The sequence below is a fragment of the Cryptomeria japonica genome, chromosome 8 (assembly GCF_030272615.1).
Source record: "Cryptomeria japonica chromosome 8, Sugi_1.0, whole genome shotgun sequence".
NCBI classification, from domain to species: Eukaryota; Viridiplantae; Streptophyta; class Pinopsida; order Cupressales; family Cupressaceae; genus Cryptomeria; species Cryptomeria japonica.
In genome coordinates, this window is record NC_081412.1 from 643,229,797 (window position 1) to 643,255,570 (window position 25,774).

General features: G+C 34.3%; 1 protein-coding gene across 2 annotated transcripts in view; it reads left to right on the top strand.

Moving 5' to 3' along the window:
* Positions 1-17,239, top strand: part of LOC131067727 (omega-hydroxypalmitate O-feruloyl transferase-like) — a 35,445-nt gene extending 18,206 nt beyond the window's left edge. Inside the window, exon 2 of one of the 2 annotated variants that reach the window (XM_058002848.2) lies at positions 17,108-17,239. In XM_058002848.2, coding sequence (XP_057858831.2) covers positions 17,108-17,176 — 69 coding nt within the window. In that variant the 3' untranslated portion in view covers positions 17,177-17,239. Of the gene's footprint in view, positions 1-14,075; positions 14,338-17,107 lie in introns of those variants that run through there. The other variant, XM_058002847.2, reaches the window with a different exon arrangement.
* The last annotated feature ends 8,535 nt before the right edge of the window (positions 17,240-25,774 follow it).

The following is a 25,774-nucleotide window of genomic DNA, read 5'->3' on the forward strand; positions in this document are numbered from 1 at the left end:
AAAAATACATATTATTTAATATTTTGATGAATTTTATTATGACTTTTTAAAATTTATTGCAAGTAGATAATTATAAAATTCAAAATTTTAAGATATTAAAATACATTTTAAGATTTTGAAATATATATGGTGCGCTAGAAGAAAGAATCTTTTTCAATAAGATACATATTTTTTAATTAATTTTGCTATTTTTATGGCATCCCGCCAACCTCACTTTTTTAAAACAAAATTAACAATTAAAAATAATTCTATTAAATCCAGCAACAAAATAATGCTAGAAGAACAATTGAGGCATGCCACAACCCCACCAATTTTGAGAGTTCTCTTAATTTAGGAAAAGCATAGGCGAACCCAACAAATGTCTCATATTTATTTCTTACTTATCACACCTCTTTAATTATTTGTAAGGATCTTCATGTCACCTTCTTTCACAACTGAAAACCATAACCGCTCCAACATATTCAAAGAATCATAAATGAAAAACAACTTTTTTTTTTTTTTTTGTTTAAATATCCAACTCAAAATCTACCTCTTAAAAATAATCATCATATCAACCATATGTGCAAGTTAAGTCATGTGTTCCACATTTCCATGCACATAGTTCCTAGATTTGATATAAGTTGATGTAATAACATAAACATTATCTTTCTTATATATATATATATACTATGTTACCCTGAGTTTCCCGGACAGGATGACAGGGGACGGGTACGCGTTTCTAAAACGGTGATTATTTTTTGCCAATTTTTGAGACGGTTATATATAAATAGGAAAAATTAAAATATATAAAGAAATTTAAAATATTCATATGACAACATGGATAAAGCATGCATATATACATTATAGAACCTTAACATATAAGAACTAACAGAGTTCTTATGCCAAATTTGTGTTTAATTGAGACTCAAAGTCAAATTGCTTATAGATTTTATCGTCCCTAAGATCCCGTCCCAGGTAACATAGTATATATATAAAAGATGGCCAAGATAGTCGATTGGTGGTTTGTTGTAGAGTGATTTGCCTTCCTTAGTTTCAAGTTTATCGAGGTGGGCTCTGCTTGGGTTTATGCCAAAGGTTTTGTCGATGGCACTGTTATAGCTGAAGGGGAGGAAAATTCGAATGGGTTTTTTAGAGTGGAGTGCGTGGTTGTGCCTATTGCTAGTGATGGCCTCTCTGCCCTTTGGATCGTGGCTTGGGCTTTGGTGGAAACTGCTATCGCTGGCAGGTTGGGATTCTTGTTTCCCTTTGTTAGATCTGGCTTCCCGGATGTGTTATGTTTTGCTTCCCCATGTTGTGGACAGTGTTTATGGAGCGGAGTTGTTCACCATCCTCTGTTTTGTGTCTGTTTCTCTCTGGCAGCGGTAGCTATGTCTTTCACTGTGGTTATCTTTTAGGTGTTGTCTATGCAAAGGTTTGGTTTCTGTAGATGGGTGTCTGGGGCTTTGATCAATTTATTTGCAACCAGATTTTCTTTTGGAGGCCCCTCTCTATTCTTGTTGATTGATATTGGAGCTGGTTCTGGAGCTTCGTCGAGGTTGTGCTTGGGAAGCTTTTGTTCCCTGGTTGTATAAAGTTGTTGTATATCTGCAGTGGAGGAATTTTATTGTGGGTTCCCCTACGATTGTATCTGTTGTCTGAGAGGTTTCTGGGGTATGTGTTTCTTCTCTGGATGGCTACAATGAGGGAGCTTTTGCTTCCTTTTCTTCAATAGTCACTCTCGCAGGTCCTATTGAGGTTGATTCTGTTGAGGATTTGGTTGGGGACTTGTCAAAGGGGTTTGTATATGGGTTGATGCTGAGGTGGTTTCTTTTGCAACCTTTGTTTCTAGTAGTCATATAAAGGTAGATTTGGTTGCGGGTTTGGTTGTGGTTGGAAGTAGTTTCAAGGTGGTGTTCTCTTTAGTATAAGGTTTCAAGGTTTTTTTTAAAATTCAATGTTTTTGTAAGTAGAGTCTTAGTGGTAGCCACCCTAATTCTGGGATCGTTGGTTGTAAGGATTTGTGTGTCTCAATTTACCAGTTTGTCATTGTTTCTCTTGAATTCCATGTTTTCTTATTGTGCTTAATGCCTATCTTTCCTACTTTTGCACAAGGGTTAGGGTCTTATCAAAATCCCTACTTAATAAAAAACAATATCCTCAAATAAATAAATATTCTAACAAAAATATCAATGAAGAAAAGAAAAAAAGAGTATGAATCTAATTCAAAAAAAAAAATGCTTGATAAAAAATCCAAAATAAATTAATGAAAGCCTAATTATTTTACAAATGAGACTTCTTGGATAAATTTTTTTCATTTAAATGGAAACCTTGGTAAGCTAAACACCAAAGGAAGGAGGCAATATTAGACCCTAGTCTAGATTATTAAAATCCATCATAGCTAAGGAAGCTAGGTTTGAGAAAAGAATTGAGACCTTAGTAGTGGCTGAACTTTTAGAGAGTTGAGGAAAAATTCTAAGAACCTTATAAATCCTTATTTTTAAAATTAGACATCTAATCTTTCCACTAGGAAAGAGATTGTTGAAGGCCCACCTTAAGAAGCATAATATCAAGAAAGGTTTGTATGCAACATAGATGATAAATATTTACTAAACCACCAACTAATGAGTCCAATCTATAGGAGGGGCCAAATCTTTGATTATGGGAATGCCTTCATAGAATATCCAAAGAGATTTGATGACTAAAGATTTTAGTCATTACAAGAAATACTTAATTTGAAACCATTCCTAATCTACTTACTTGGAAGTGTTTTAACTTATTGAAAGGCTTTCCAAATACTTAGGTAAATAAAAGAATGTTTTAACTTTAATTGATGTAGCCACAATAAGGAGGCATGAAGGATGATTCCCATCCCAGAATTTTAACCTTAAGTTGAACCAAATAAAATGTAATCAGGTTTAGGAGATCTTTCTAAGAAATCAAACCTTTAATGGCATGAAACACCCATTCAGTGGAAAGGGATACACAATTTTTATGGACATCAATGATTTCCATCACACTTTTATGATAGGGTGAACAAAAAAATATCCTAGATTACTTTGTGCAACTCTTAGGACTATTTATTGGAATTAGTTGTCATATACCTTGTGTTTCCTAATGTTTGTATTATTTATGTGTCCACGTAGAAAAGAGCATCCAATTTGAGGTGACACATTATACATGTAGAATATAATATGATGTATTGTAAGAAGCATTAATGTCTTGTAAGATACGCAAGAGCATTTATGACACTATAAGATGCATAAAAGAGTCTAGGATGCATAAAGTCATTTAAGAGGGAGTTATAAAATGTACTAGAATTTGAAGATGAATATTGAACAATAATGACACATAAGATATAAGGACCTCCATATTGTTAAAATAACAAAATACACAAAGAGCATATGTAAGGACCTCCATATTATTAAAATAAGAAAATACACAATTTACACATAATTAATCGTTAATTAATACAACTTGCTCAATATACATTGAATATATACAAGAAGTTATAATTCATCACAATGTTTAAATACATGAGTCAAGAGATTGGAAAAACATAAGGAAACTATTCTAGTTACAAAGGACCATAAGGTTGATTACAATGAATATATAAAACATAGTTGATAATCATCCCGACAGGAGCTTCCAGCATCTATCTCTCACAAGCACACCGTGGGTGAGAACATCATCGCAGTGCTTTAACGCCCAACCACGAATCATTTATGCTTCCCCGTTGTTCTTCATGACATGAAGAATTGTCAGTTGCCCTTCACAAGAATCATGTCTAGTGACTCGAAACTAATCGGGTGATGGAATCTAGTGCAACATAGTGTATCTACAATCTAAGATGCTATTGTTTCAAAACTATGATATAGAAGAGAGTGAAAATGTAATGACTCAACTAGCAAGCATATACTAAGAGATCAACAAAAACTTTGGCCAAAGTACTTTTTGAGTTGACTATTGGCAGATGAGTTAAGCAGAGACTCAAACTTCTCTAGGAACTCACCCTTCTCTTTTCTCCATATTCGACACCTATCCAAAAATAGAATACACATTGAAACACGCTAATGTATAATTAAGCTCACAAAACATACCTGAGCATACAAAGGAATGCAAGACTATATAATTGCATACAGTGCATCACTTGAGACATTTCAACAAGTCTACAAAGAAATCATTGACTTACAACAACTTCTATTTATACGTTATATTCTTGATAATAAAGTTCATACATGACTACCATTTCAATCAAGAGATAATTAGTTATAAATGTTCATCAACATGCATGAGAGCTTATCAAAGTTTACACAAACATACAGTTATTAAAAGATATACAAGACTGCAACTAATAATTGAGATCAAGAAAGATATAAAAGAGTTCTAACCTCTTATCCTTGTCTAAGAGAATTCTATACTAAAATAAACAACTTTATGTTGTCAATTCATATTCAAGATTATCCGTGATCTTAAGAATGAAACTTATTAAATGACATTTTCTTTTCTCATGTTACTTGTACTCTATGATAGTTTAAGGGTTGCATACCTCGAAATACTTAAGAATATTAAAGACACTTACTCCTTTAATTCATGAGTCGTTAAAAGAGATCTAAACACAACAAAATAAAACTCAACGTGGAAGTGATCTAAAGATCGAGGACTAATGCATGTGAAGAAGAGGCTTAGACATATCGCAGATCTTAGATTCAACAAGATAGTCAATTAAATGCTATAATAGCTACCTGCGATGCATATGGTAGAAGTAATGCAGATACAATTAAATATTTGATATTATTCTTATCTTAAAAAAAATTGAAGTGCAGCGATAAAACTAATCTTGTATCTTAGCTTAGGTCTCCTAGAAAGGAGGTCTCATGGGACGCATATTTTCAACTATGGCAACCCTAGATTAGCAAGAAAACGCCTCTTCAACAGTAGCATCACATAGAGCAGAGATAGACAGTCTGATGGAGCAAAATAGAATAATGAGCAACGAATTAGTGACAATAAAAGATGAAAAGGATGCTCTAAAGGTGCAGCTTGAGGAGGCATGGAATAGAGGCACAGGTAGTAGCGACCCTTCTACAGGCACTTGGGATATGTTGAAGGGCTTACAAACATTCTTACCAATTCAACCAACTGGTATAAGCTTGTATTCCAAAGCGTTTACCAACTCCCTCGCTACCTATGCCAAATTGGGTGCTTGAAAATAGAAAGAAAGGATACAATTAAAACTTAAACCCTGCAACGTAATTCGGCAGGTGAAAACACAGTACCACAGATCTCATCTCATGATTTCTGAGGTAGGCATATTTAATTCTCTGAGAGATTCCAGGGAAAAGTGCATGGGAGTTTGAAAGCGATAGATGCCATATGGTTAGCATATGTCGAAAGGGTAAACCCTCATAATCAAGCAGTTGAATCCAACACTCATCTACTGTGCTGATATATCTTTGGTGATGTTCATCTTAACCAAAATGTGGGCATAAATGGTATGTACATAATTCATAGAGCCATGTTATTTGCATGCATTTGTAGTTTTCTGTTGGTTGTTTGTTCAACAAATTTGTAGATCTATGGTTAGTGGTTGTCTTAAATAGGGTTTACAAATAGGTCAATATTCAGCATACACACAAATAAAGATGCAAAAATATTCATGCTTACAAAGTTATTCCGTCTTGCAAGAGCTTCTTCATTCATTCTTAAAAACTTCCCTAATGAATTATTCATGACCTCGAAGCAAGAGCCAAACCAAAATTGTAATGGAATATTCAAAAGTTTTACCTAGATTACAGCAGTATCAAAAGATTCAGTAATAGGGTTGAAAGCAGGGTACCACAGTTTAAGCATCAACAAAATTGGTGATGCCCATCTCAATTAAAATGCAACCATAAGTGGTATTGCATATAGTTCAAAAAGCCCTCATCCACTCTTAAAAACTTCCTTAATGAATTACTTAGGGTTTCAAAGTAAGAGTCAAACCAAAATTGTAATGGTAGATTCAGGTGTCTTACCCATATTGGAGTAGTATCAAAGAATTGGGTAATAGGGTTGAAAGTAGGGTACCATGGTTTGGGCATCAAAAATTATTTCTCATAATTTCATTAATAGTCACACAAAATTGTGTTTTATTACGAACATTATCAAAAACCACCACAAAAAAACTATGTGCGTAAGGGTAAATCTGAACATCACCATCCTAAAAGGTCGCCAAGTGACAGTATTCTATTGATGCAACAAGGAGAGGCTTGGCCAAAACCCTCTGAATCTTCCAATCAAACCCATTTTGCAAAATATGCTTAGTTCCTCCGTGAAATTAACAATAGGGGAGATCCTAGTGGCAAGGGATGGTCGAGACAAAGAAACACTATTCCTTTATAGAGAAAAATTATACAAAATTTTATATGGAGATTGTAAGGAGAATAAAATATGTAAGCATAAAGAATATAAGGAGTGTGAGAAACCTAACCAAAGTACACAATCAACAACCTTATCACACAACTAGAGTAGTTGAAGATTCTTGTTGTTACACACTTGCATTATAGCATCGACTAAATGGTAGAACATGATAACATGTAAAGGGTATTTAGAAACTACAAGTTAATACGTTACTCGAGGTGATTATTTCAATTTAGCAAACATATCGGTAAAATCAAAATGTTGTTTTAGTTAATGGTTGTGTAATGGAAGAATCATACAATTATGTGAGTGAAATAAACTTGAAAGTTTAATCAATGTGTATTAGGTTATTTTCAAAAGTATTAATTTTACTTCAAGTCAAACAACTCAAATTTGCTGATAAAAAGAGTTGTTTTAACAGTATTCTTGCAAATAGAGTTGCCAATTGTTGTCCAAATTTAGCAGTTAGAGGGTAAATATTTCAAGTCTAGTTCAAGATGTAATAAATTCAAATCGTTTCATATCTTTTATAAGATCGTGTCTTTTTTGAGGAATGAGGATTATATCTTTTTCATTTTAAAATATATTTTATAATTAGAGATATAAGGTGATTTGTGCATGGGTGTAGTATTGTTTGGGTTTGACACTTTGAAATGATATTTTTATTCATGTCACAATATCCTTATACTTTTGGGGCTATCCATGCCATAATTGTTATAACTTCTAGAGATTCACATGTTACATCACTTGGATAGTGAAACAAGGTCAGAGGAGGTCGATGGGTACCATAAGTTGAAGGAATTTCTCCATATTGAGTGGGATTGTCACTTAAAGATGGTACTTTTAAGGAGAACTAGTTCTTCACCTATGTTCTTTCTTAGATAAAAGGGTGCTTATTTTTTAGCTATGAATAGTTAGATAAGGAAGTCCACACTTAAAAATAGGTAGGAATCTAGTGTAGATGAAACATAACATGGATGGATTGTCAAATAATTCATGAGTTTATAGTTTGTTGTGATTCTACCCTTACAAGGGTTGTGAGTCAAATTGATGGAGCACTATGATGTATCTCAACATGGATGAATAAATTGGGATTCATTATTCATGAGTTTGGGGAGGTGGAATATAGGAACTTAGGAATTCATAATTTCAAGAACTACACCTTTACGAGGGTTATGAGGCAGCTAGATGGAGTTATTTGTTGTCAAAAACTATTTTCAAAGAGATTTTATAAAAAATATGTGGTTGTATTTGGCTTCGGTGTCATAAAGGAGGAAATTTGGAATATTGCATCTAGTATAGAGAATATAGGCTAGGTAATTAGATATAATAAATAATTATTAGTATAAATATAAATTAAATGTTTTTGATAAATAAAGCAACGATAACAAGGGCGCTGACCCTTTACAAAGCTAAACAGCTAATTGAAAAAAACGGACCAAGCAAGGGTGAAAACCCCAAACAAACAAAGTTAGACAGGGCAAACAAACCCACTGTCAAACCATCAACAAACCAACCCAACTCAAGAGTGGGGAGAATCCACACCTTGACGAAGGGGGGGCTGGGGAAAGGGGGTAGATTTTCCTTTCTGCTTGCGACAAACAACCGTCCAGGCAACACTATCATTAGGAATATTCAAAGACAAATCAAGTGGGGGAGACTCCGCAAATACACAACCAGACTGTTGCAACAATACACCAGCAGCCTGATGCTGCAGAAACACAACAGACTACTGCTGAAGAAGAACAAAATTGCCAGGAGTAGAGCAAAGCTGAGTATCAGGAGCAACAGATGTAAGAGCCAAGGGGACGGAAGAGTCTACAACAGTAGTAACCTCAGCAAAGGCATCATCAGCAGTAAGGGGCACCTCATCTCGAGAGGATTCAATCGAGACAGAGTCAGAAGCATTAATTGTCAAGTGATCTTGAGTGGCGTCCTTCCACCAAGTAGTAGTGCCTCTACGGTGGGAGAGAGAGCAGGTTGAAGCTAAGTGTCCTGTAGAGAAGCATCGTCGACAGCGAAAGGGGAGGCCCTCATAATCCAGCGGTTGAGCCCAAGGCTTGTCCCCAACCACAAGCACCACATCCCTGGGGAGGGCTAGAGATATGTCAATATCAATCAATAAGCGAGCAAAGGTAGAGTGACCCATGGAGGTCGTTGCATCATCAACCTTCAGGAAACTGCCAATGGAGTTACCGATAGCCTCAAAGCAAGACGGCTCCCATAAATGGAGGGGGAGATTGGGGAGGCAAACCCAAACCAGGCGAATAGATAGAGATTCAGTAAGGGTGTTGAAGGAAGGAGACTAGGGCTTAATGGAGAGAGAGTGATCCCCCCAAGACCACAACTTTCCCATAACCAAATCACGGTGAAGAGTAGAGGTAAAAGAAGCAATGAAAAAACCTTTAGCACACGGGAAAAGCTCAATGCCATAAGCAACTAAAGGCTTCCAAGAAACACTCACCCAATGATGAAGGTCTGGAAGGGAAGGCCAAAACCCAACAAATCTACAGACCAAATCACTATGTTGGTAGAAATCGATATTCTCCACAACCTCCTGGCCACAGACCGCCATAGGAGAAGTCTTGGCACAAGGAAGAGGACGAACCCCCTTGGATGGATGGGCAACAGACATGGCCACACGAGCAAAGCTACGGTTCCCAGCAAAAGAAGGTCTGGGCAGAGCATTAGCAGCCGCAGGAGGGTCGTCAGGAGCCCCACCAGTATGAGGAGAGTGTCCATTGACCTGAGCATCAGCAGCAGCAGTATGGGCGTCCAAGTCCAAAACCGGATCCGAGGCCCCAACCATGGGGGAACCAGCACAACCCACCTCTAGGGGGGCATCATGCACAAAACGTTCTGCGAAAAGAAGAGGGGAGGCAATGAAAAACGGCATAGAGAAGCCCCCACCGCTACCCACAGCAACGACAACCACAGATGCGCCATTCACATTGACAGGGGAGCGAGGGATGTTTGGAAGAGCCTGGCCAGGAATAGCAGGAGTCGCAGACGCTAGGCAGTTTGAAAACGCTTGGGTGGGAACTGCGGGAGTCTCCATGCTCTTACAGTTTTTAATATATGGAGAATTTTTACCTATGTAGTAGTTAGTTAAATGGAGAATTTTTTTTAATGGAAATCACAGCTTTATATAATGCAATGCGTATTAATGTAAATGGTATCCCAAATATTTATAATATAGTAGTATTGTTATCTAAGAAAAAAGATTTACTTTTATGATATTTTTGCTCTTAATTTTAATATATTTACTTGCATTATTCTTGAAATGAATAACATGAAAATTTATTTGGAGACTCTACCTATTGTTTTGATTTAAGCATCTCTAACATCATGCACATATGAAATGAAGAATTAGTGGCATAAAATTTCATCACGAAGTTGGAAACATTAAGCCTTAATCACAACAATGACATTATTAAGGTTTGTGGTTGTAATTGTATGACTTTTGGACACATAAAAATAGGTTGTGTGAATGGTGGTATTAAACCACCAAGAAATACATCTAATTTTTCCCTTAGAACATGGCACCAAGTTTTAAACAGGCAGGATGAAAGATAAGGAAAAAAATTAAGTCTTCAATTTTGGGCTTCTCAAAATTCTATGCAATTTGAAATCAGTTTCGAGAATGATTAGATATCACAATATTCAACATGGGCTCCACCAAAAGATAATAGTAGCAAGTGATAAAATTTATGATTAAAACGTTTTATAGTCTTGTTAGTCTCCTAACATGCTCTCAATTCCATGATAGAGAATTTGATCTCATATACCAAGAAATGGGTTCTTTTTCATAGCCACGCCTCTTTCTCTAGTTGTCGTCCACATCAAGAGATGACCTTTCTTATTAGGTTCTACCTCAAACATATTAAATTTGTCACATATGACACATTCTACATCTAGTGATATTTCCTTCTAAAGTTGTATCTTTTTCACATCATTCAATGTGTAGATATCAATTATACCTAAAGATAAATTTTTAATATTGAAGAGAACCTAAAGGGCTTGATTATATGAGTATGATTCATGATCAAAATAGTGGAGCCACAATTTGGGAGAAACAAATGTGATCACTCACACATCCTTGGTCATGATTACTTTAAAAAAAGCTCACATTGTGACTTAATAAATAGTTTTAAGGAAAAAATCCATAAACAATGATCTCCTATATTTTCTATGTCCACAAATATTTTTTAAGTATCATGTATCACATACTTGAAAAGTTGACCCTTGATGTTAAATTTAAAAAATCATAAAACATTAGAATCCAAACATTAGAGTGCAACATAACTATTCAACAAAAAACTAAGTCAAGTTTTATTTAATGAAATGTCCAAGGGAATATGGCCATCACTTTTTTGGTATCTATTCCCCATATTCTAGGGTATGAGGTGGATTTTAGGAAAATCTAGTTGATGATTTGCAAAGTGAAGATTATTAGAGAGAAGGTTGTTCACTAGTATCAACTTAAGGAACCTTAATTACAAGTAATTTTCTTAGAAATCATGATTTGACAACCTCTATAAACATTTCCACTTGATTAAATCTATTTTCCTAATTTGATTAAGTTACCACTATATGTTCCTTAGCTTTTTCATGACATCATTGAGAACTATATTTAAAATTGTTTTCTAGTGAAATAAAGGTTTAAATTTTGATATTTCTAGCAGAACCATCACTATGACTTTGGATAGAGCCTTTATTGGTCATATTATAACTAGCCTTCATATCCACTCACCAAGTATAATTTAGTGGTAATAAGAGTAACAAGTGAGAAACATCTAATCATGCGATCAAAGGATTAACACTAGAAACAAGTATTACGAAACTTGATGTACAAAAATAATTGGACAAGATGATTGTTGCCAATCTAAGTAATAATGGTCTCTTTAATAAATTTCAACAAATCCACCTTAGTATAGAATCACATCTATAAAAAATAAAAGTAGAGCCTATTATGTTTAATATAGATCAATATACTAATGAAGATTAATAAATGATCAACCAAGGTAGCGGTACACTAGGAATTGAACCCAAAAATGAACATCACACTAGGAATTGAACCCAAAAATGAACATCAAGAATTTTCTATTTGGAAACCATTAAATCACATACCTAGGGAGAAAAAGAAGAGAGTTTGTGAGCACACCAAGGCCCATGCTTAAAAATTATAAAGATGCATGAATTGCCTTAGAAAAATAAAATATAACGAAGCTCCTGATCCTAGTTTGAACATCATCTAATCAATGCAATGGTATCCCAAGTAGAGTTTGTGTGTGTGAAAAGTGAACCTGTATCTGTAAGCACAACACTTCAATCAAGTCATTACATGCATGGTTAATCAGATATAATCAATGAATAATAAACCATAACAAATCAACCCATTGCCTTCTAAAAGATGCGAGTATAAGATTGCTCTCAGATTATAAGCAATACCAGTGACTAGACAACATCAAGACGAAGGATTTTATCTATATGAACATGATGAATGCTAGGTGGATGCAATATTAATCTAACAATATTTTTGCAATATTAAACTAAATGATTTAATCAATGTGAAATAATTAATATGCAATGAGCCTAGAGCAAAAACAGTATAATAACAATGTATTCTCCAGCCTCTCCTTTGAATGAGAGATGAGCCTGAATTTATAGAAAATTCAGAAAGAAACCAACGGCTAAGATCAAATGATGATGAGCAGTCAAGATTTTTCAAGAGGAAGCACAATCCAGGTGAATTGATGTGATTGGATGCTTTTCTCAGTTTTAAAGGAAATTGAATTAAAATTAAAATTAAATCAGAAAAAACTGATTTATTCTTTATTTCATTCAATTTTAATATTTAATTATTTTAATTGCTTTCTTTGAGATTATTCATCAAATTTTAATTTGTTTTTCAATATTATCTCCAATTGATTTCTTTTCTTAAATTTTTAATTCTTTTTTGGTCAATTAATTCCTTTTTTTATTTATTTCCATTTTTGAAGATCTGTGCTCATAATTTCCAATTCCTCTTTCTTGATTTGTTTCTTTTTTTGAAGATTTGTGGCAATTTGATTTATTTAATTAAATGTGCTAGGATATTTATTAAAATAAATAAGATAATTGTTTAAAATGATTTACTTGGAATGATTAATTAATTAAATAAATATTTAATTAATATTGAGTGATTGATTTGCCATGTGACATTTGATGATTTTAGGAATTAATTGTGTGCTCAAGATTTATTTAATTGCCTTTGGTTAGGACCTTGGTGACGTTGTCGAGATTAGGGGCTCATGGTTTAGATGACCATTTTTAGGGTATTACATCGCCCCTCTTTGAATTAATGTGCGAGCAGCGCGTTGGTTCAAACAAAATTTGATGTCTAGGAGATGTCAGTTCTAAAATTGATTGATCACGAACTACATAAAAAAGCGAGGTGTTTAGTTTGATTTGAAGCGACAAAGTTGAATAAAGTCTGATTAACGTGATACCATTTTGGAACTTGATTGAACTTGGGAACGATAGAAAACAAAAGATACCGAACTTGAACTTGATTGATCAAGAAGCAGATCTTACTGATCTAGAACTTGATTGAACTTAGATACAGTGATTGATGATAAAAATCGATCTTGAACTTGATTGATCAAGATACGATGAAGATAAACTGTTCAGCTTGATCAAGAAACGAATAAAACGTAACACCTGTTTAGATTTAGCATGATCGAAGATACTCTTTAAACCCTTGATTGAGTTTAAATGAAAAATCAGCTTGATGAAAAGCGATGGAACTGATTAACGTAAAGAGATTGATTCAGATAAAAGACAAATATCAGCTTGATATGAAGCGACGAAACTGATATGCCCCTAGAGATTGATTTGATTTAGATGATCGAGAAATCTCAACTTGATATAAAGCGATGAAGTTGAAATGCCCCTAGCGATGAGGTCTTATTTGATTTTCTTTAGTTGAAAATATTTTTATTTGCTCGACTTTCGATGAAGATTTGAAAATTTTCTCGACATTTGAAGATGTGAGGTCATAAGGTCACGAGTATGCCCCCTCGGGAGAGAAATCGAAAGATAGCGAGGGTACATGATGATAGACAATTTTTAGTGATGATAAGTTGTTTTGAGCACAAATGATTCAGAGGAATTTTTGAAATTTTTGCGTTGAAATTGAGCGCAAAGTTGATTTGTAGAAATTAAATTAAGATTCAATGTTGATTCACGAGAAATTGAACGCAATTAGAAAAGATAATTTGATGAAAAGTGCTAAGTGGTGCAAATTTTGAAATTGACTAGCAAAATGATCTCGATTTTTTATTTCGATCGCGAAAATGGACTCAAGACAGCCGATTTACAAGCTCATGATTTGATTTCATCGTACTTGTGTTGATTGGTTATGAGATGTTGTTCTATATGCTTTATTCTATATGTATGCATTTCCTTTCAGTATAGATGAATGAATGTGAATGAGTATTGGTGTCTATTTTTCTTTCTTTTCATATGCAAATAAATGAATGTGAATGAGTATTGGTGTCTATTTTTCTTTCTTTTCATATGCAAATAAATGAATGTGAATGAGTAATGAGAATGAGTAATGCAATTTTTTTCTCTTTCGTTTTTCTATGCAATAAGATGAATGCAAATGAATGATAGTGAATGTATGAATCTATATAATATGCTTATGTATGCAGCTAAACATCTCAAAACACAAGTACTCGATCAGAGAAATGATGAAAAAAGACCACTTAGCGAAGAAATGATGAAGCTCCAACTCTCATTCAACAGACAAAGAGGAAGCATTGTTAATATACTGAAATCACTCCAAATTCACAAAATGCAAAATGAAATGCAAGATGAGATGCAAAATGAGATGCAACCTAAACCTAGTCACTAGACTTTGAAAAGCTTAATTGTCATCATTGAGCGTTTTACAATTATAGCGGGCAGAATAGAGTTTATTTCTTTTCATGTGCAATATTAATTATCTTGTCTGTAATGACCCTTTTTTCGTTCATATCCTTGGACAAATTACGCATGGACCCAGATTGCATAATAAAGAAATTTCTTCAAAACAGACAAAGAAATGATGAGAACCTCCCTTTAGATTTCAAATAAACGGAGTCGAGGTATGTGAGACGATTTCACCTTGATGTGAAGGCTCTTATCACAAACACCTAGCTAATTTAGATGTTTCCAAATCATTGGAATCATTCCTACAAGCAGAAAACAAAGAAAATATTATGCCCCCAATCCTTGCTCCTCTTAGTCAAGAGAGACTTCCTCGAGTTACTCAGAGGGATAATAATCGAAAACCAATATAAAAGACAACACACAAAGAAAATTTGTATGCATAGCTCAAACTATTTAGTGATTATTTTCCGTTATGTTGTTTTGTTTGTTAACTCAGTGATAAAACTCTTCAGTAGTTAGGAGACAGGTAACTGACTCAGAGTGGATGACCAGGTTTCACTGATGTAAGGTTGACTTGGTTGATACTGCTTAGGACATGGAATAAGAATCTGTATCTGCAAGACACAACACTTCAATCAAGTCATTACATGCATGGTTAGACAGGTGTAAATATGAATATGAAAACCATAGCAAATCGACCCATTGCCTTCTAAAAGATGCGAGTATAAGATTGCTCTCAGATTATCAGCAATACCAGTGACTAGACAAAATCAAGACAAAGGATTTAATCTATATGAGTATGATGAATGCTAGATGTATGCAATATTAATCTAACAAGATTTTTGCAATATTAAGCTAAATGATTTAATCAATATGAAACAATTAATATGCAATATGTCAATGAATCCTAGAGCAAAAACAGTATAATAACGATATATTCTCCAGCCTCCCTTTGAATGAGAGATGAGCCTGCATTTATAGAAAATTCAGAAAGAAACCAACGGTTGAGATCAAATGATGATGAGTGGTCAAGATTTTCCAAGAGGAAGCACAATCCAGGTGAATTGATGTGATTGGATATTTTTTCTTAGTTTTAAAGGAAATTGAATTAAAATTAAGATTAAATCAAGAAAAAACTGATTTAAAAGAAATTGAATTAAAATTAAGATAAAATCAGAAAAAAACTGATTTATTATCTATTTCATTCAATTTTAATATTTAATTGTTTTAATTACTTTCTTTGAGATTATCTATCAATTTTTAATTTGTTTTTTCAAGATTGTTTCCAATTGATTTCTTTTCTCAATTAATTCCTTTTTTGATTTATTTCCATTTTTGAGAATTTGTGGCAAATTGATTTATTTAATTAAATATGCTAGGATATTTAATAAAATAAATTAGATAATTGTTTAAAATGATTTACTTGGAATGATTAATTAATTAAATAAATATTTAATTAATATTGAGTGATTGATTTGCCATGTGACATTTGATGATTTTAGGAATTAATTGTGTGCTCCAGATTTATTTAATTGCCTTTGGTTAGGACCTTGGTGACGTTGTCGAGATTAGGGGCCCATGGTTTAGATGACCATTTTTAGGGTATTACATTTTCCCCTCTTTGAATTAATGTGCGAGCAACGTGTTGGTTCAAAGAATAGTTGATGTCTAGGAGATACTAGTTCTGAACTTGATTGATCACAAACTAGATGAAAGCGAGGTGTTTAGCTTGATTCGAAGCGACAAAGCTGAATGAAGTCTGATTAACGCGATACCATTCCTAAACTTTATTGAACTAGGATCGATAGAAAACAAAAGATACCGAACTTGAACTTGATTGATCTAGACACAGTAAGTGATGATAAAAATTGATCTTGAACTTGATTGATCAAGATACGATGAAGATAAACTGTTCAGCTTGATCAAGAAATGAATACCGAACACCTGCTTAGATTGAGCATGATCGAAGATACTCTTTAAACCCTAGATTGAGTTTAAACGAAAAATCAGCTCGATGAAAAGCGATGGAACTGATTAACGTAAAGAGATTGATTCAAATAAAAGACAAATATCAGTTTGATATGAAGCGATGAAACTGATATGCCCCTAGTGATTGAGGTCTTGTTTGATTTTCTTTAGTTGAAAAGATTTTTATTTGCTCGACTTTCGATGAAGATTTGAAACTTTTTCTCGACATTTGAGGTCATAAGGTCACGAGTATGCCCCCTCGGGAGCGAAATCGAAAGATAACGAGGGTACATGATGATAGGCAATTTTTTAGCGATGATAAGTTGTTTTGAGCACAAATTGATTTAGAGGAGTTTTTGAAAATTTCACGTTGATTGATAAGAAATTGAGCGCAAAGTTGATTTGTAGAAATTAAATTGAGATTCAGCGTTGATTTGCGAGAAATTGAGCGCAATTAGAAGAGAGAATGAGCTTTTGATGAAAAGAGTGCTAAGTGGTCCAAATTTTGAAATTGACTAGCAAAATGATCTCGATTTTCGATTTTGATCTCGAAAATGGACTCAGGAAAGCCGATTTATAAGCTCGTGATTTGATTTCATCATACTTGTGTTGATTGGTTATGAGATGTTGTTCTATATGCTTTATTCTATATGTATGCATTTCCTTTCAATATAGATGAATGAATGTGAATGAGTATTGGTGTCTATTTTTCTTTCTTTTCATATGCAAATAAATGAATGTGAATGAGTAATGCAATTTTTTTTTCCATTTTTCTATGCAATAAGATGAATGCAAATGAATGATAGTTAATGTATGAATCTATATGATATGCTTATGTATGCAGCTAAACATCTCAAAACACAAGTACTTGATCAGAGAAATGATGAAAAGAGACCACTTAGTGATGAAATGATAGCGCTCCAACTCTCATTCAGCAGACAAAGAGGAAGCATTGTTACTATACCGAAATCACTCCAAATTCACAAAATGCAGAATGAAATGCAAGATGAGATGCAACCTAAACCTAGTCACTAGACTTTGAAAAGCTTAATTGTCATCATTGAGCGTTTTACAATTATAGCAGGCAGAATAGAGTTCATTTCTTTCCATGTGCAATATTAATTATCTTGTCCACAATGACCCTTTTTTCGTTCATATCCTTGGACAAATTATGCATGGACCCAGATTGCACAATAAAGAAATTTCCTCAAAACAGACAAAGAAATGATGGGAACCTCCCTGTAGCATTCAAATAAGCGGAGTCGAAGTATGTGTGGCAATTTCACCTTGATGTGAAGGCTCTTATCACAGACACCCAGCTAATTTAGATATTTCCAGATTATTGGAATCATTCCTTCAAGCAGAAAACAAAGAAAATATTATGCCCCCAATCCTTGCTCCTCTTAGTCTCAATAGACTTCCTCGAGTTACTCAGAGGGATAATAATCGAAAACCAATATAAAAGATAGCACACAAAGAAAATTTCCATGCATATCTCAAATAGTTTAGCGATTGTTTTCCGTTATGTTGTTTTGCTTGTTTACTCAGTGATAAAACTCTTCAGTAGTCAGGAGACAGGTGACTGACTTGGAGTGGACGACCAGGTTTCACTGATGTAAGATTTACTTGGCTGACACTGCTTAGGACATGTAAAGTGCTCTTGTCGATTAACCTAAGACTAGGACAATGATCGGTTTCAAGCCATGAGGGTTCCAACGAACCGGGATGTCACAAAAGTGTCTCAAAGTTATGTACAAACGAAATCAAAGAATTGCATGAAAGTGAGAATGCCAACGTTGTGTTCATAGATGGAGCGCTTGAGTACAAGAGGCGCTTGTTTACCAGGTTTTCACTTGCTTGGCAAAGATCCCTTTTTGTTTTAGGATTTTTTCTGAGTTTTAGGATTTCTTCGGGACTTTTCTGATTTTTAGGATTTCTTCAGGACATTTTCTGATTTTTAAGATTTTTTAATGTTTGCCCCTAGTGTCTAGCAAGGCAAAAGGGATTTTGAGTATATAAATGGATAAGAGAATGATGGTGGATGCTTTCAAGGACTATCTCACAACGTTAATCCAAGTACAGGAACCAGATATAGCAATGTAAAGCAAAGATTTTAGCGATGTAAAGCAAGGATTTTAGCGATGTAAAGCAAGGATATAGAATAACAAAGCCATATGGTCCAAAGAAGTGGCCATGTCAAGAGGTTTGTGGAAAACATGTTTTTGCATTTTGTCCATAGTGTTGATCAAGATCAAGGAATAGATCTAGATAGGAGGCAAATAGGATAATCAAGATCAAAGGTGGTAATGAAGGATGTAAGCGAGCAATGGATAGGAGCTCAAGGGTTTGGATCAAGTGCAATATATAGGACATACAAAACCTGTAAAGATCCTCAACCTTGTCAAGATCAAAGGTGGAAAACGGATATAAATGTAGATAGAGCGAATGAGGGATAATGGAGGATGGAGAATAATGGAGAAAGAAGGATAATAGATGGATGTACATGGATGGAACTTGCCCCCAGTGTAAATTGCAAAAGGATAATGGATTACGTATGACGCCCGTTTGCCAGGTTTTCATCATGGTACTTGCCCAAGGCGCCACAAGAAGTGGTTTTCACTCATGGATGAAATTATTTCTCTTTACTTCTTTTTTCTGATTTTTTTCTCATATTTTTTTGATTTTTTTTTGGAAGATAATGGAGGCATGATAGGGGATGGAAGAAGGACCCCGACGTCTCGTTGCTTTGGATGGTACCCTTAGAATATGAGTTGCAATAGACCATGGCTATGAAGGTATGCTCAAAGATGTTTGCAGGATAATGAAATGAAACTAGGCCAAGGATTTATGCAAAGGATTGGATAAGAGGGATGGAAGGGTGAAAAAGAGGTGTTGGATAATGGATGGGATGTTGGAAGAATTATGTATCGATAGATGGAAATGCTGGAAAGATCAACATTGGCACACACCTTGAGGGATGGTGGACATATGGAGGAGAAGTGAATCTCAAATTTTGAGATTTGGATGGAGGAAAGGTTACAAATTTTGTGGCATAAGAACCCAAAATGGATGAAGGAGGTGATGGGGAAATAGACTTGGAAGGTTTGGATGGAGGAACAACAATTTGGATGCCAATTTTGATTTTTCTTTAGATTGTTGTGCTTCAAGTAGCCGCTTAGGGATCCACATGGTTTTTGATTTTTCATGTTTTTGTAGTTCCTTAGAGCGCATTGCTTATACAAGTGCCCTATGAACCCATATAACTTTTGACTTTTCTTCTCTCTTTGTGGGCCTTTGTGGCGTTTTGTATTTTTCTTTTTCTTTTTGGATCATATTTTGCTTTGTTTTGACATGTCGATTAGATGGGACATGTTGATATTTGAATACATGTGGATTACTTGACTTATGACTTTTATGCTTGGCATCCAAATAGCTTGGAGAAGGAAAAGAATGTATGAATGGATAGGAATGATATAGAGGTATTTTAGATGGATTGAAGATACTCGAAGATGTGTGCCTTTGTTGATCCTTCATAAGGGATGAAGGGATATAGGGACCTAGAATGGATGGAAGTGATGATGGGGAAAGTGTATATTTGGATTTAATTGGAGAAATGTAGGATTTATGAGGGATACCAACATCTTGAGAGTGAGAAATGTAGCCATTATAATCAAGATTTTCTTTGAAAAATCTTTTTAACAAAGGGTTTCTTCTTACTTTTGATGCTAGAGGCAAGTCCATTTTGAGGTGGAGTTCGCTTGCAAGGAATGATAGGGTCATGAGAGGGCTTTGTGGGCATGATGGACTCTTGACGTGAACATGGAGGATTATGACAAGAAGATGAAGGGATACTTTGATCTTGACATGGAAGAGGACCATTGGATAAAGTAGGAAGGGTGTTTGACTCTTCATTTTGAATAGGATCGTTTGAAAAGGTGGAAGAGGCATCATGATCTTGCTTAGGAAATGGATCAGGAATGGGATTTGAAAGGATTCTTTGCTGATGGAAGGGGATCATCCTGGAAGAAATGGAAAGGCATAAGGGAATCATCATGGGATTCCAGGAGAAAAGGATCTTTTTCAATCACTAGATGGGATTGAGGAGTTTTGGTGTCTTGATCTTGATTTATGGTACGACTTATTCTTTCATTTTTCAGATTATCCTCTTGACATGGAGTCACTTCTAAGGAAGGGATAGGATTTTTCATAGGCATAGGGTATTCTTGGAAGGTCTCTATATTTTGGCATGATGGGGAAGCATTTTGAGTGGGACTCTCTGGAGTGGGTACGTTTGGAATTGAAGTGTATGATGGAATAGGATCTGGGATTTTTAAATCATGTGAGAAACTTGTATCAATATTGGCATTAACTTGGATTTCCATAGGAGATAGCCCTTGAAGATCAACACGAGAAGTTTCATTGTTTGAAGGAGATGGTATGGATTGTTGCTGAGAAGTCTTAGGAGATGAAGGCATCATGGAAGGGATGAAGGATGCATACGGAGCCTTGCTAGACATAGGTTCATGATTTTGATCATGCTTAGAAGTAGTTCCTTCTTTTTCTTTAGGTGAGTCATTAGGATCTTCAATTTCAATGACACCATCATCAAGGAGATCTTGAATCTTATGTTTTAATTCCATACACATTGAAGTCTTATGTTTGTTATGCCTATGATATTCACAATAACTACTCAAAACTGCACATCCCCATGTGGTTTTTTTAGGCAATATGATAAGATTATTCTTAATAAGCTCTTCCAAAGCTGACTCAATAGATTGCCCCAAAGGTGTAAGTTGTCTATCTAGGGAATAGATGTCTTTTTGTCTTGGTGAAGGTGTCTCATGAGCTTGTTTGAGATTTGGCTTTTGATTGTCAATCATTTGCTGGTATTTGATCGTCAAATCACATAATCGTTTAAGCACTTCTTGAAGTTTCTCGCACTTGATATCATACATTTGTTTTTCAAATGGAGTCATTGATCTATTTTGTTGGATTTCCATGTCATATATTTCTTTCTTTATATCTTGAAGCATTTGACCATAGGCAGCCATGGGAATTGGAGCTAAGGTATCCATGAGATTCTTACTTTTGTCAAAAAAATTAGAAGAGCTTTTGGTTTGAACAGACATTTTTAACCGACAGGACCGAGAGCGAGATGTGTTGCAGAAGTCAAGATCAAATTGTAGCTAGTAGTTCGTTTAACATAGTGATTGAGAGAAGTAACTTAAGATCTGGTCTAGTTTCAGGAATGATCTATCCTGTGTAAGACATTATCTAAGTTAACTTAAGTTTGATAAGATGTTATTTGAACTAACTTAAAGATGATCGACAAAATCGTGCAACGCAACGACAGAGATATACTATCAAGGTTGTTTATGCTCAGGAGGATGATAACCAGTTTTAGGCTCGCTGTAGACTATTTTAGACAATTTTGACTATTTTGACTGACAAGATCAAGAATTCGTATGACAAAGGATTGGACAGAGATGAGATTCTGACAGACAAAGTTTCAATGATTGACGACTACCATTTTTTGATAAGGATTGATGTTTCGATGACTGACAAAGACCACTTTGGACACGGATAGAGTTTATCACTGAATTGTTTGATATTGTTTCATTTGTTTTCTCCTGTTTTAGTATTTCAGTTTTAGTTTTAGGGATGAAAACATAGAAAACACGCAAGATATATAATAATTCAATCACAACACGCTAACCCTATGGAAGTTGGCTTAGAGAAGAAAACCTTTGCTTGTTGACTTAGGTACACACCCAATAGCTAATCAAAATACGGCCGCTGAGTGTCACGCAATGGATTCTCAACACCGTATTAGCCAACTCCAAATGCTAATGGGGGCACGATATGGCAAGTGTCTTGGGAGAGTTACTATCTCTCTTGCACAAAGATTATCAACCTTTCGGAGGTGAATCGGGTAGCTTCTATCTTATAGTTCTTAGTCAAGAATTTCGTTTGAAATTACCCCTTGAAGTCATGCAAGCATGATTGAGGCCTATAGCCCAACAAGGTACCGAAACAAGATGTAGTCACGTAAACGTGATTGAGACCACGAGGCCCTACAAAATGCTTGATATGAGAGATCTCAAAGAGAAAACTCAAATAATCCCATCCTCTGAGACTTTAATCACCAGAGGCCTATTTATTATAGTGAGTTGGAATGCCCAGGTCCAGTTGTACTCACTTGGGTCGTTCTCACAGGGTGATTACTTTTTCCCACTGTGACAGGCCCGCTAAAGGTACACAAATCTCAAAACTTAGAAAAAAGCTTCGAGGGTCTAGATTTCTGATTGTCTATAAAAGACAAGAGCATACTCTCCTACCTCTTAGATTTTTCTGAAAACAAGAAAGACAGATTTGTTCTTTAAACAGATACCAATTTAAGTGCCTAAGAAAATACTAAATGAATACACAATGTTTAGTCGATTCTCCTTAGGCAACCTGCAAAACCAATATGTCAACAGTCATTTTCTTCTTGATTCTTTGGCAGGCGTATGTTTGATTGATAGATCCTTTGACAAGCGTCCTGAAAACATTAAAATCCCAAAATTAGTTTCCAAAATAACATAAAAAATAATTATCAAAAGAAAATTCTAGCATGCAAACTATAACTTAAACTAATCTAACAAGAATTTCCATTTTATATGACTATCCTAGTTATGATAGTTTTGATAGTACTGCACTCTGTCGTTTATAACTTTTTAACCCGAGATAATTTGGACAATCGCTTCAGTGGAAATGTGGAAATCTTGGTTTTACAAAACATATTAAAATTTGGGTTAGACCCAACGGTTCAATAAAAAGTTATGCCCTTCGAACCGAGACCATTTTTGACTGTCACAGAAGAATAAGTAAAATGACAGTCCTGCACTCTGTCAATAATAACGTTCAAACCCAAAATCTTGAGGAAAATCCCTTTGGTGAACCTGTAGAAAACTTGATTTTAAACAAAATATCAAAAATTGGTTGAGATCCAACGGTTCAATACAAAGTTATTCTCTCCAAATCGAGACCATTTTTTACTGTCATAGAAGAACAATAAAAAAGAAAGATTTTTATTTGCAAATTTAACACATGTTTATTAGTTATAAAAACCAAAAATTAATTTTTTTCAAGAAACATTAGAAATCTTGTAGTCGTGGGTTCGAGCCCCACGGTGGGTGCCAGAAATGTGTGTGTGAAAAGTGAACCTGTATCTGTAAGCACAACACTTCAATCAAGTCATTGCATGCATGGTTAATCAGATATAATCAATGAATAATAAACCATAACAAATCGACCCATTGTCTTCTAAAAGATGCGAGTATAAGATTGCTCTCAAATTATAAGCAATACCAGTGACTAGACAACATCAAGACGAAGGATTTTATCTATTGAACATGATGAATGCTAGGTGGATGCAATATTAAACTAAATGATTTAATCAATGTGAAATAATTAATATGCAATGAGCCTAGAGCAAAAACAGTATAATAACGATGTATTCTTCAGCCTCTCCTTTGAATGAGAGATGAGCCTGAATTTATAGAAAATTCAGAAAGAAACCAACAGCTAAGATCAAATGATGATGAGCTGTCAAGATTTTTCAAGAGGAAGTACAATCCAGGTGAATTGATGTGATTGGATGCTTTTCTCAGTTTTAAAAGAAATTGAACTAAAATTAAGATTAAATCAGAAAAACTGATTTATTCTCTATTTCATTCAATTTTAATTCTTTTCTTTGAGATTATTCATCAATTTTTAATTTGCTTTTCAATATTATCTCCAATTGATTTCTTTTCTCAAATTTTTAATTCTTTTTTGGTCAATTAATTCCTTTTTTGATTTATTTCCATTTTTGAAGATTTGTGCTCATAATTTCCAATTCCTCTTTCTTGATTTGTTTCCTTTTTTGAAGATTTTTGGCAATTTGATTTATTCAATTAAATATGCTAGGATATTTAATAAAATAAATAAGATAATTGTTTAAAATGATTTACTTGGAATGATTAATTAATTAAATAAATATTTAATTAATATTGAGTGATTGATTTGCCATGTGACATTTGATGATTTTAGGAATTAATTGTGTGCTCAAGATTTATTTAACTGCCTTTGGTTAGGACCTTGGTGACGTTGTCGAGATTAGGGGCTCATGGTTTAGATGACCATTTTTAGGGTATTACAGAGTTTAGCTAATTTTTTAACATGTTTTTTGAAAGGATCCTTTCGAAAAATAGCTTATTGATATAAATTGTTCTAACATTTACATGCATTAATAATATTGAATGAGAAGAATCACATTAGGAGGGTTTCCATAAACGGTTTTTTTATCAGTAGTGTTATTTTCAATAACTCTAAAACCTACCAAATCAAAATCAATAGATGAAGTATAATGGCTAAAAACCATGAAAAAAATATACGACCTATTTAAAGAGGCAAAAAAACATGAAAAAAATATATCTATAAAACAATAATAATTAAGAAATATTTTGTTGTAATTAAGAAATGTGATATGAAATTAAAAAAAAAAATGAATGGTGAACTAGATAAGAGCAATTTGAGTCAATCTCTCTTACTCCTACACTTCTATTTATATATAAATATTCTCATGCTAATAACTTTCAAACCTATGACTAATAACATATAGGTCATCTTTACACATTCATAAATCATGAACATTTATATAATATTTCACATTTTTTAAGTCATATATTCTAATATTAAATTACCAATTCTGTGGTTCATGAATTGAGCAATGCTATATTTTCTCATTATCCCGAGCAATTGTTTTCCATTAAAATTAGAATATAAAATTTTATTTTGTTGTTTCTATTGGAAACAATGAACACTGAGAGTGGGGGGGGGGGGGGGGTGGTGGGCGGGCGTTGAATTAGAGTTTTACAATTTACAAACTTATTAAGCTGATTCTTGAACCACTAGATGCATAGGAATGAAAGCAAAGTGCAAAAACATAAAGCAATCAACCACACAACCATAACACCAAGATTTTTACGTGGAAACCCGGAAAGGGAAAAATCGTGTTGGGATTTGAACCCACAATATTATTATACTATGGCCAGAAGTATGATAATATTACATAAGGGGAATGCACTTGCATTCAAGCACACTGCCTAGAGCTCACTACTTAAATACAAAAGGGCTACAACCCGGAGGAAGGATGACTAACTTACAAGAGATTACAAATGATTACAATGATGAATGAATTGAAGTATAGCATCTATATATGCCAAAAAGTAGTTCCGGTTAGGCTCAGATTAACCTCTACAACTGTTTTGTCTCTATGCTCCGTTTTCTTGCACTGTTTTACACCAGAGCACCAAAATCTTCAATAACGTTCACCAACCTTTGCAAATTCGCACATATAGACCTCACACACTTTTTTCATATCTCAAAATGCTCAAATGATTCAGTCTTATATATCCGCATCAACAAAATGAATCATTTACCATGTCGGCTTCCAAAAACCACATAACACGCAACATGAAATGTGTAA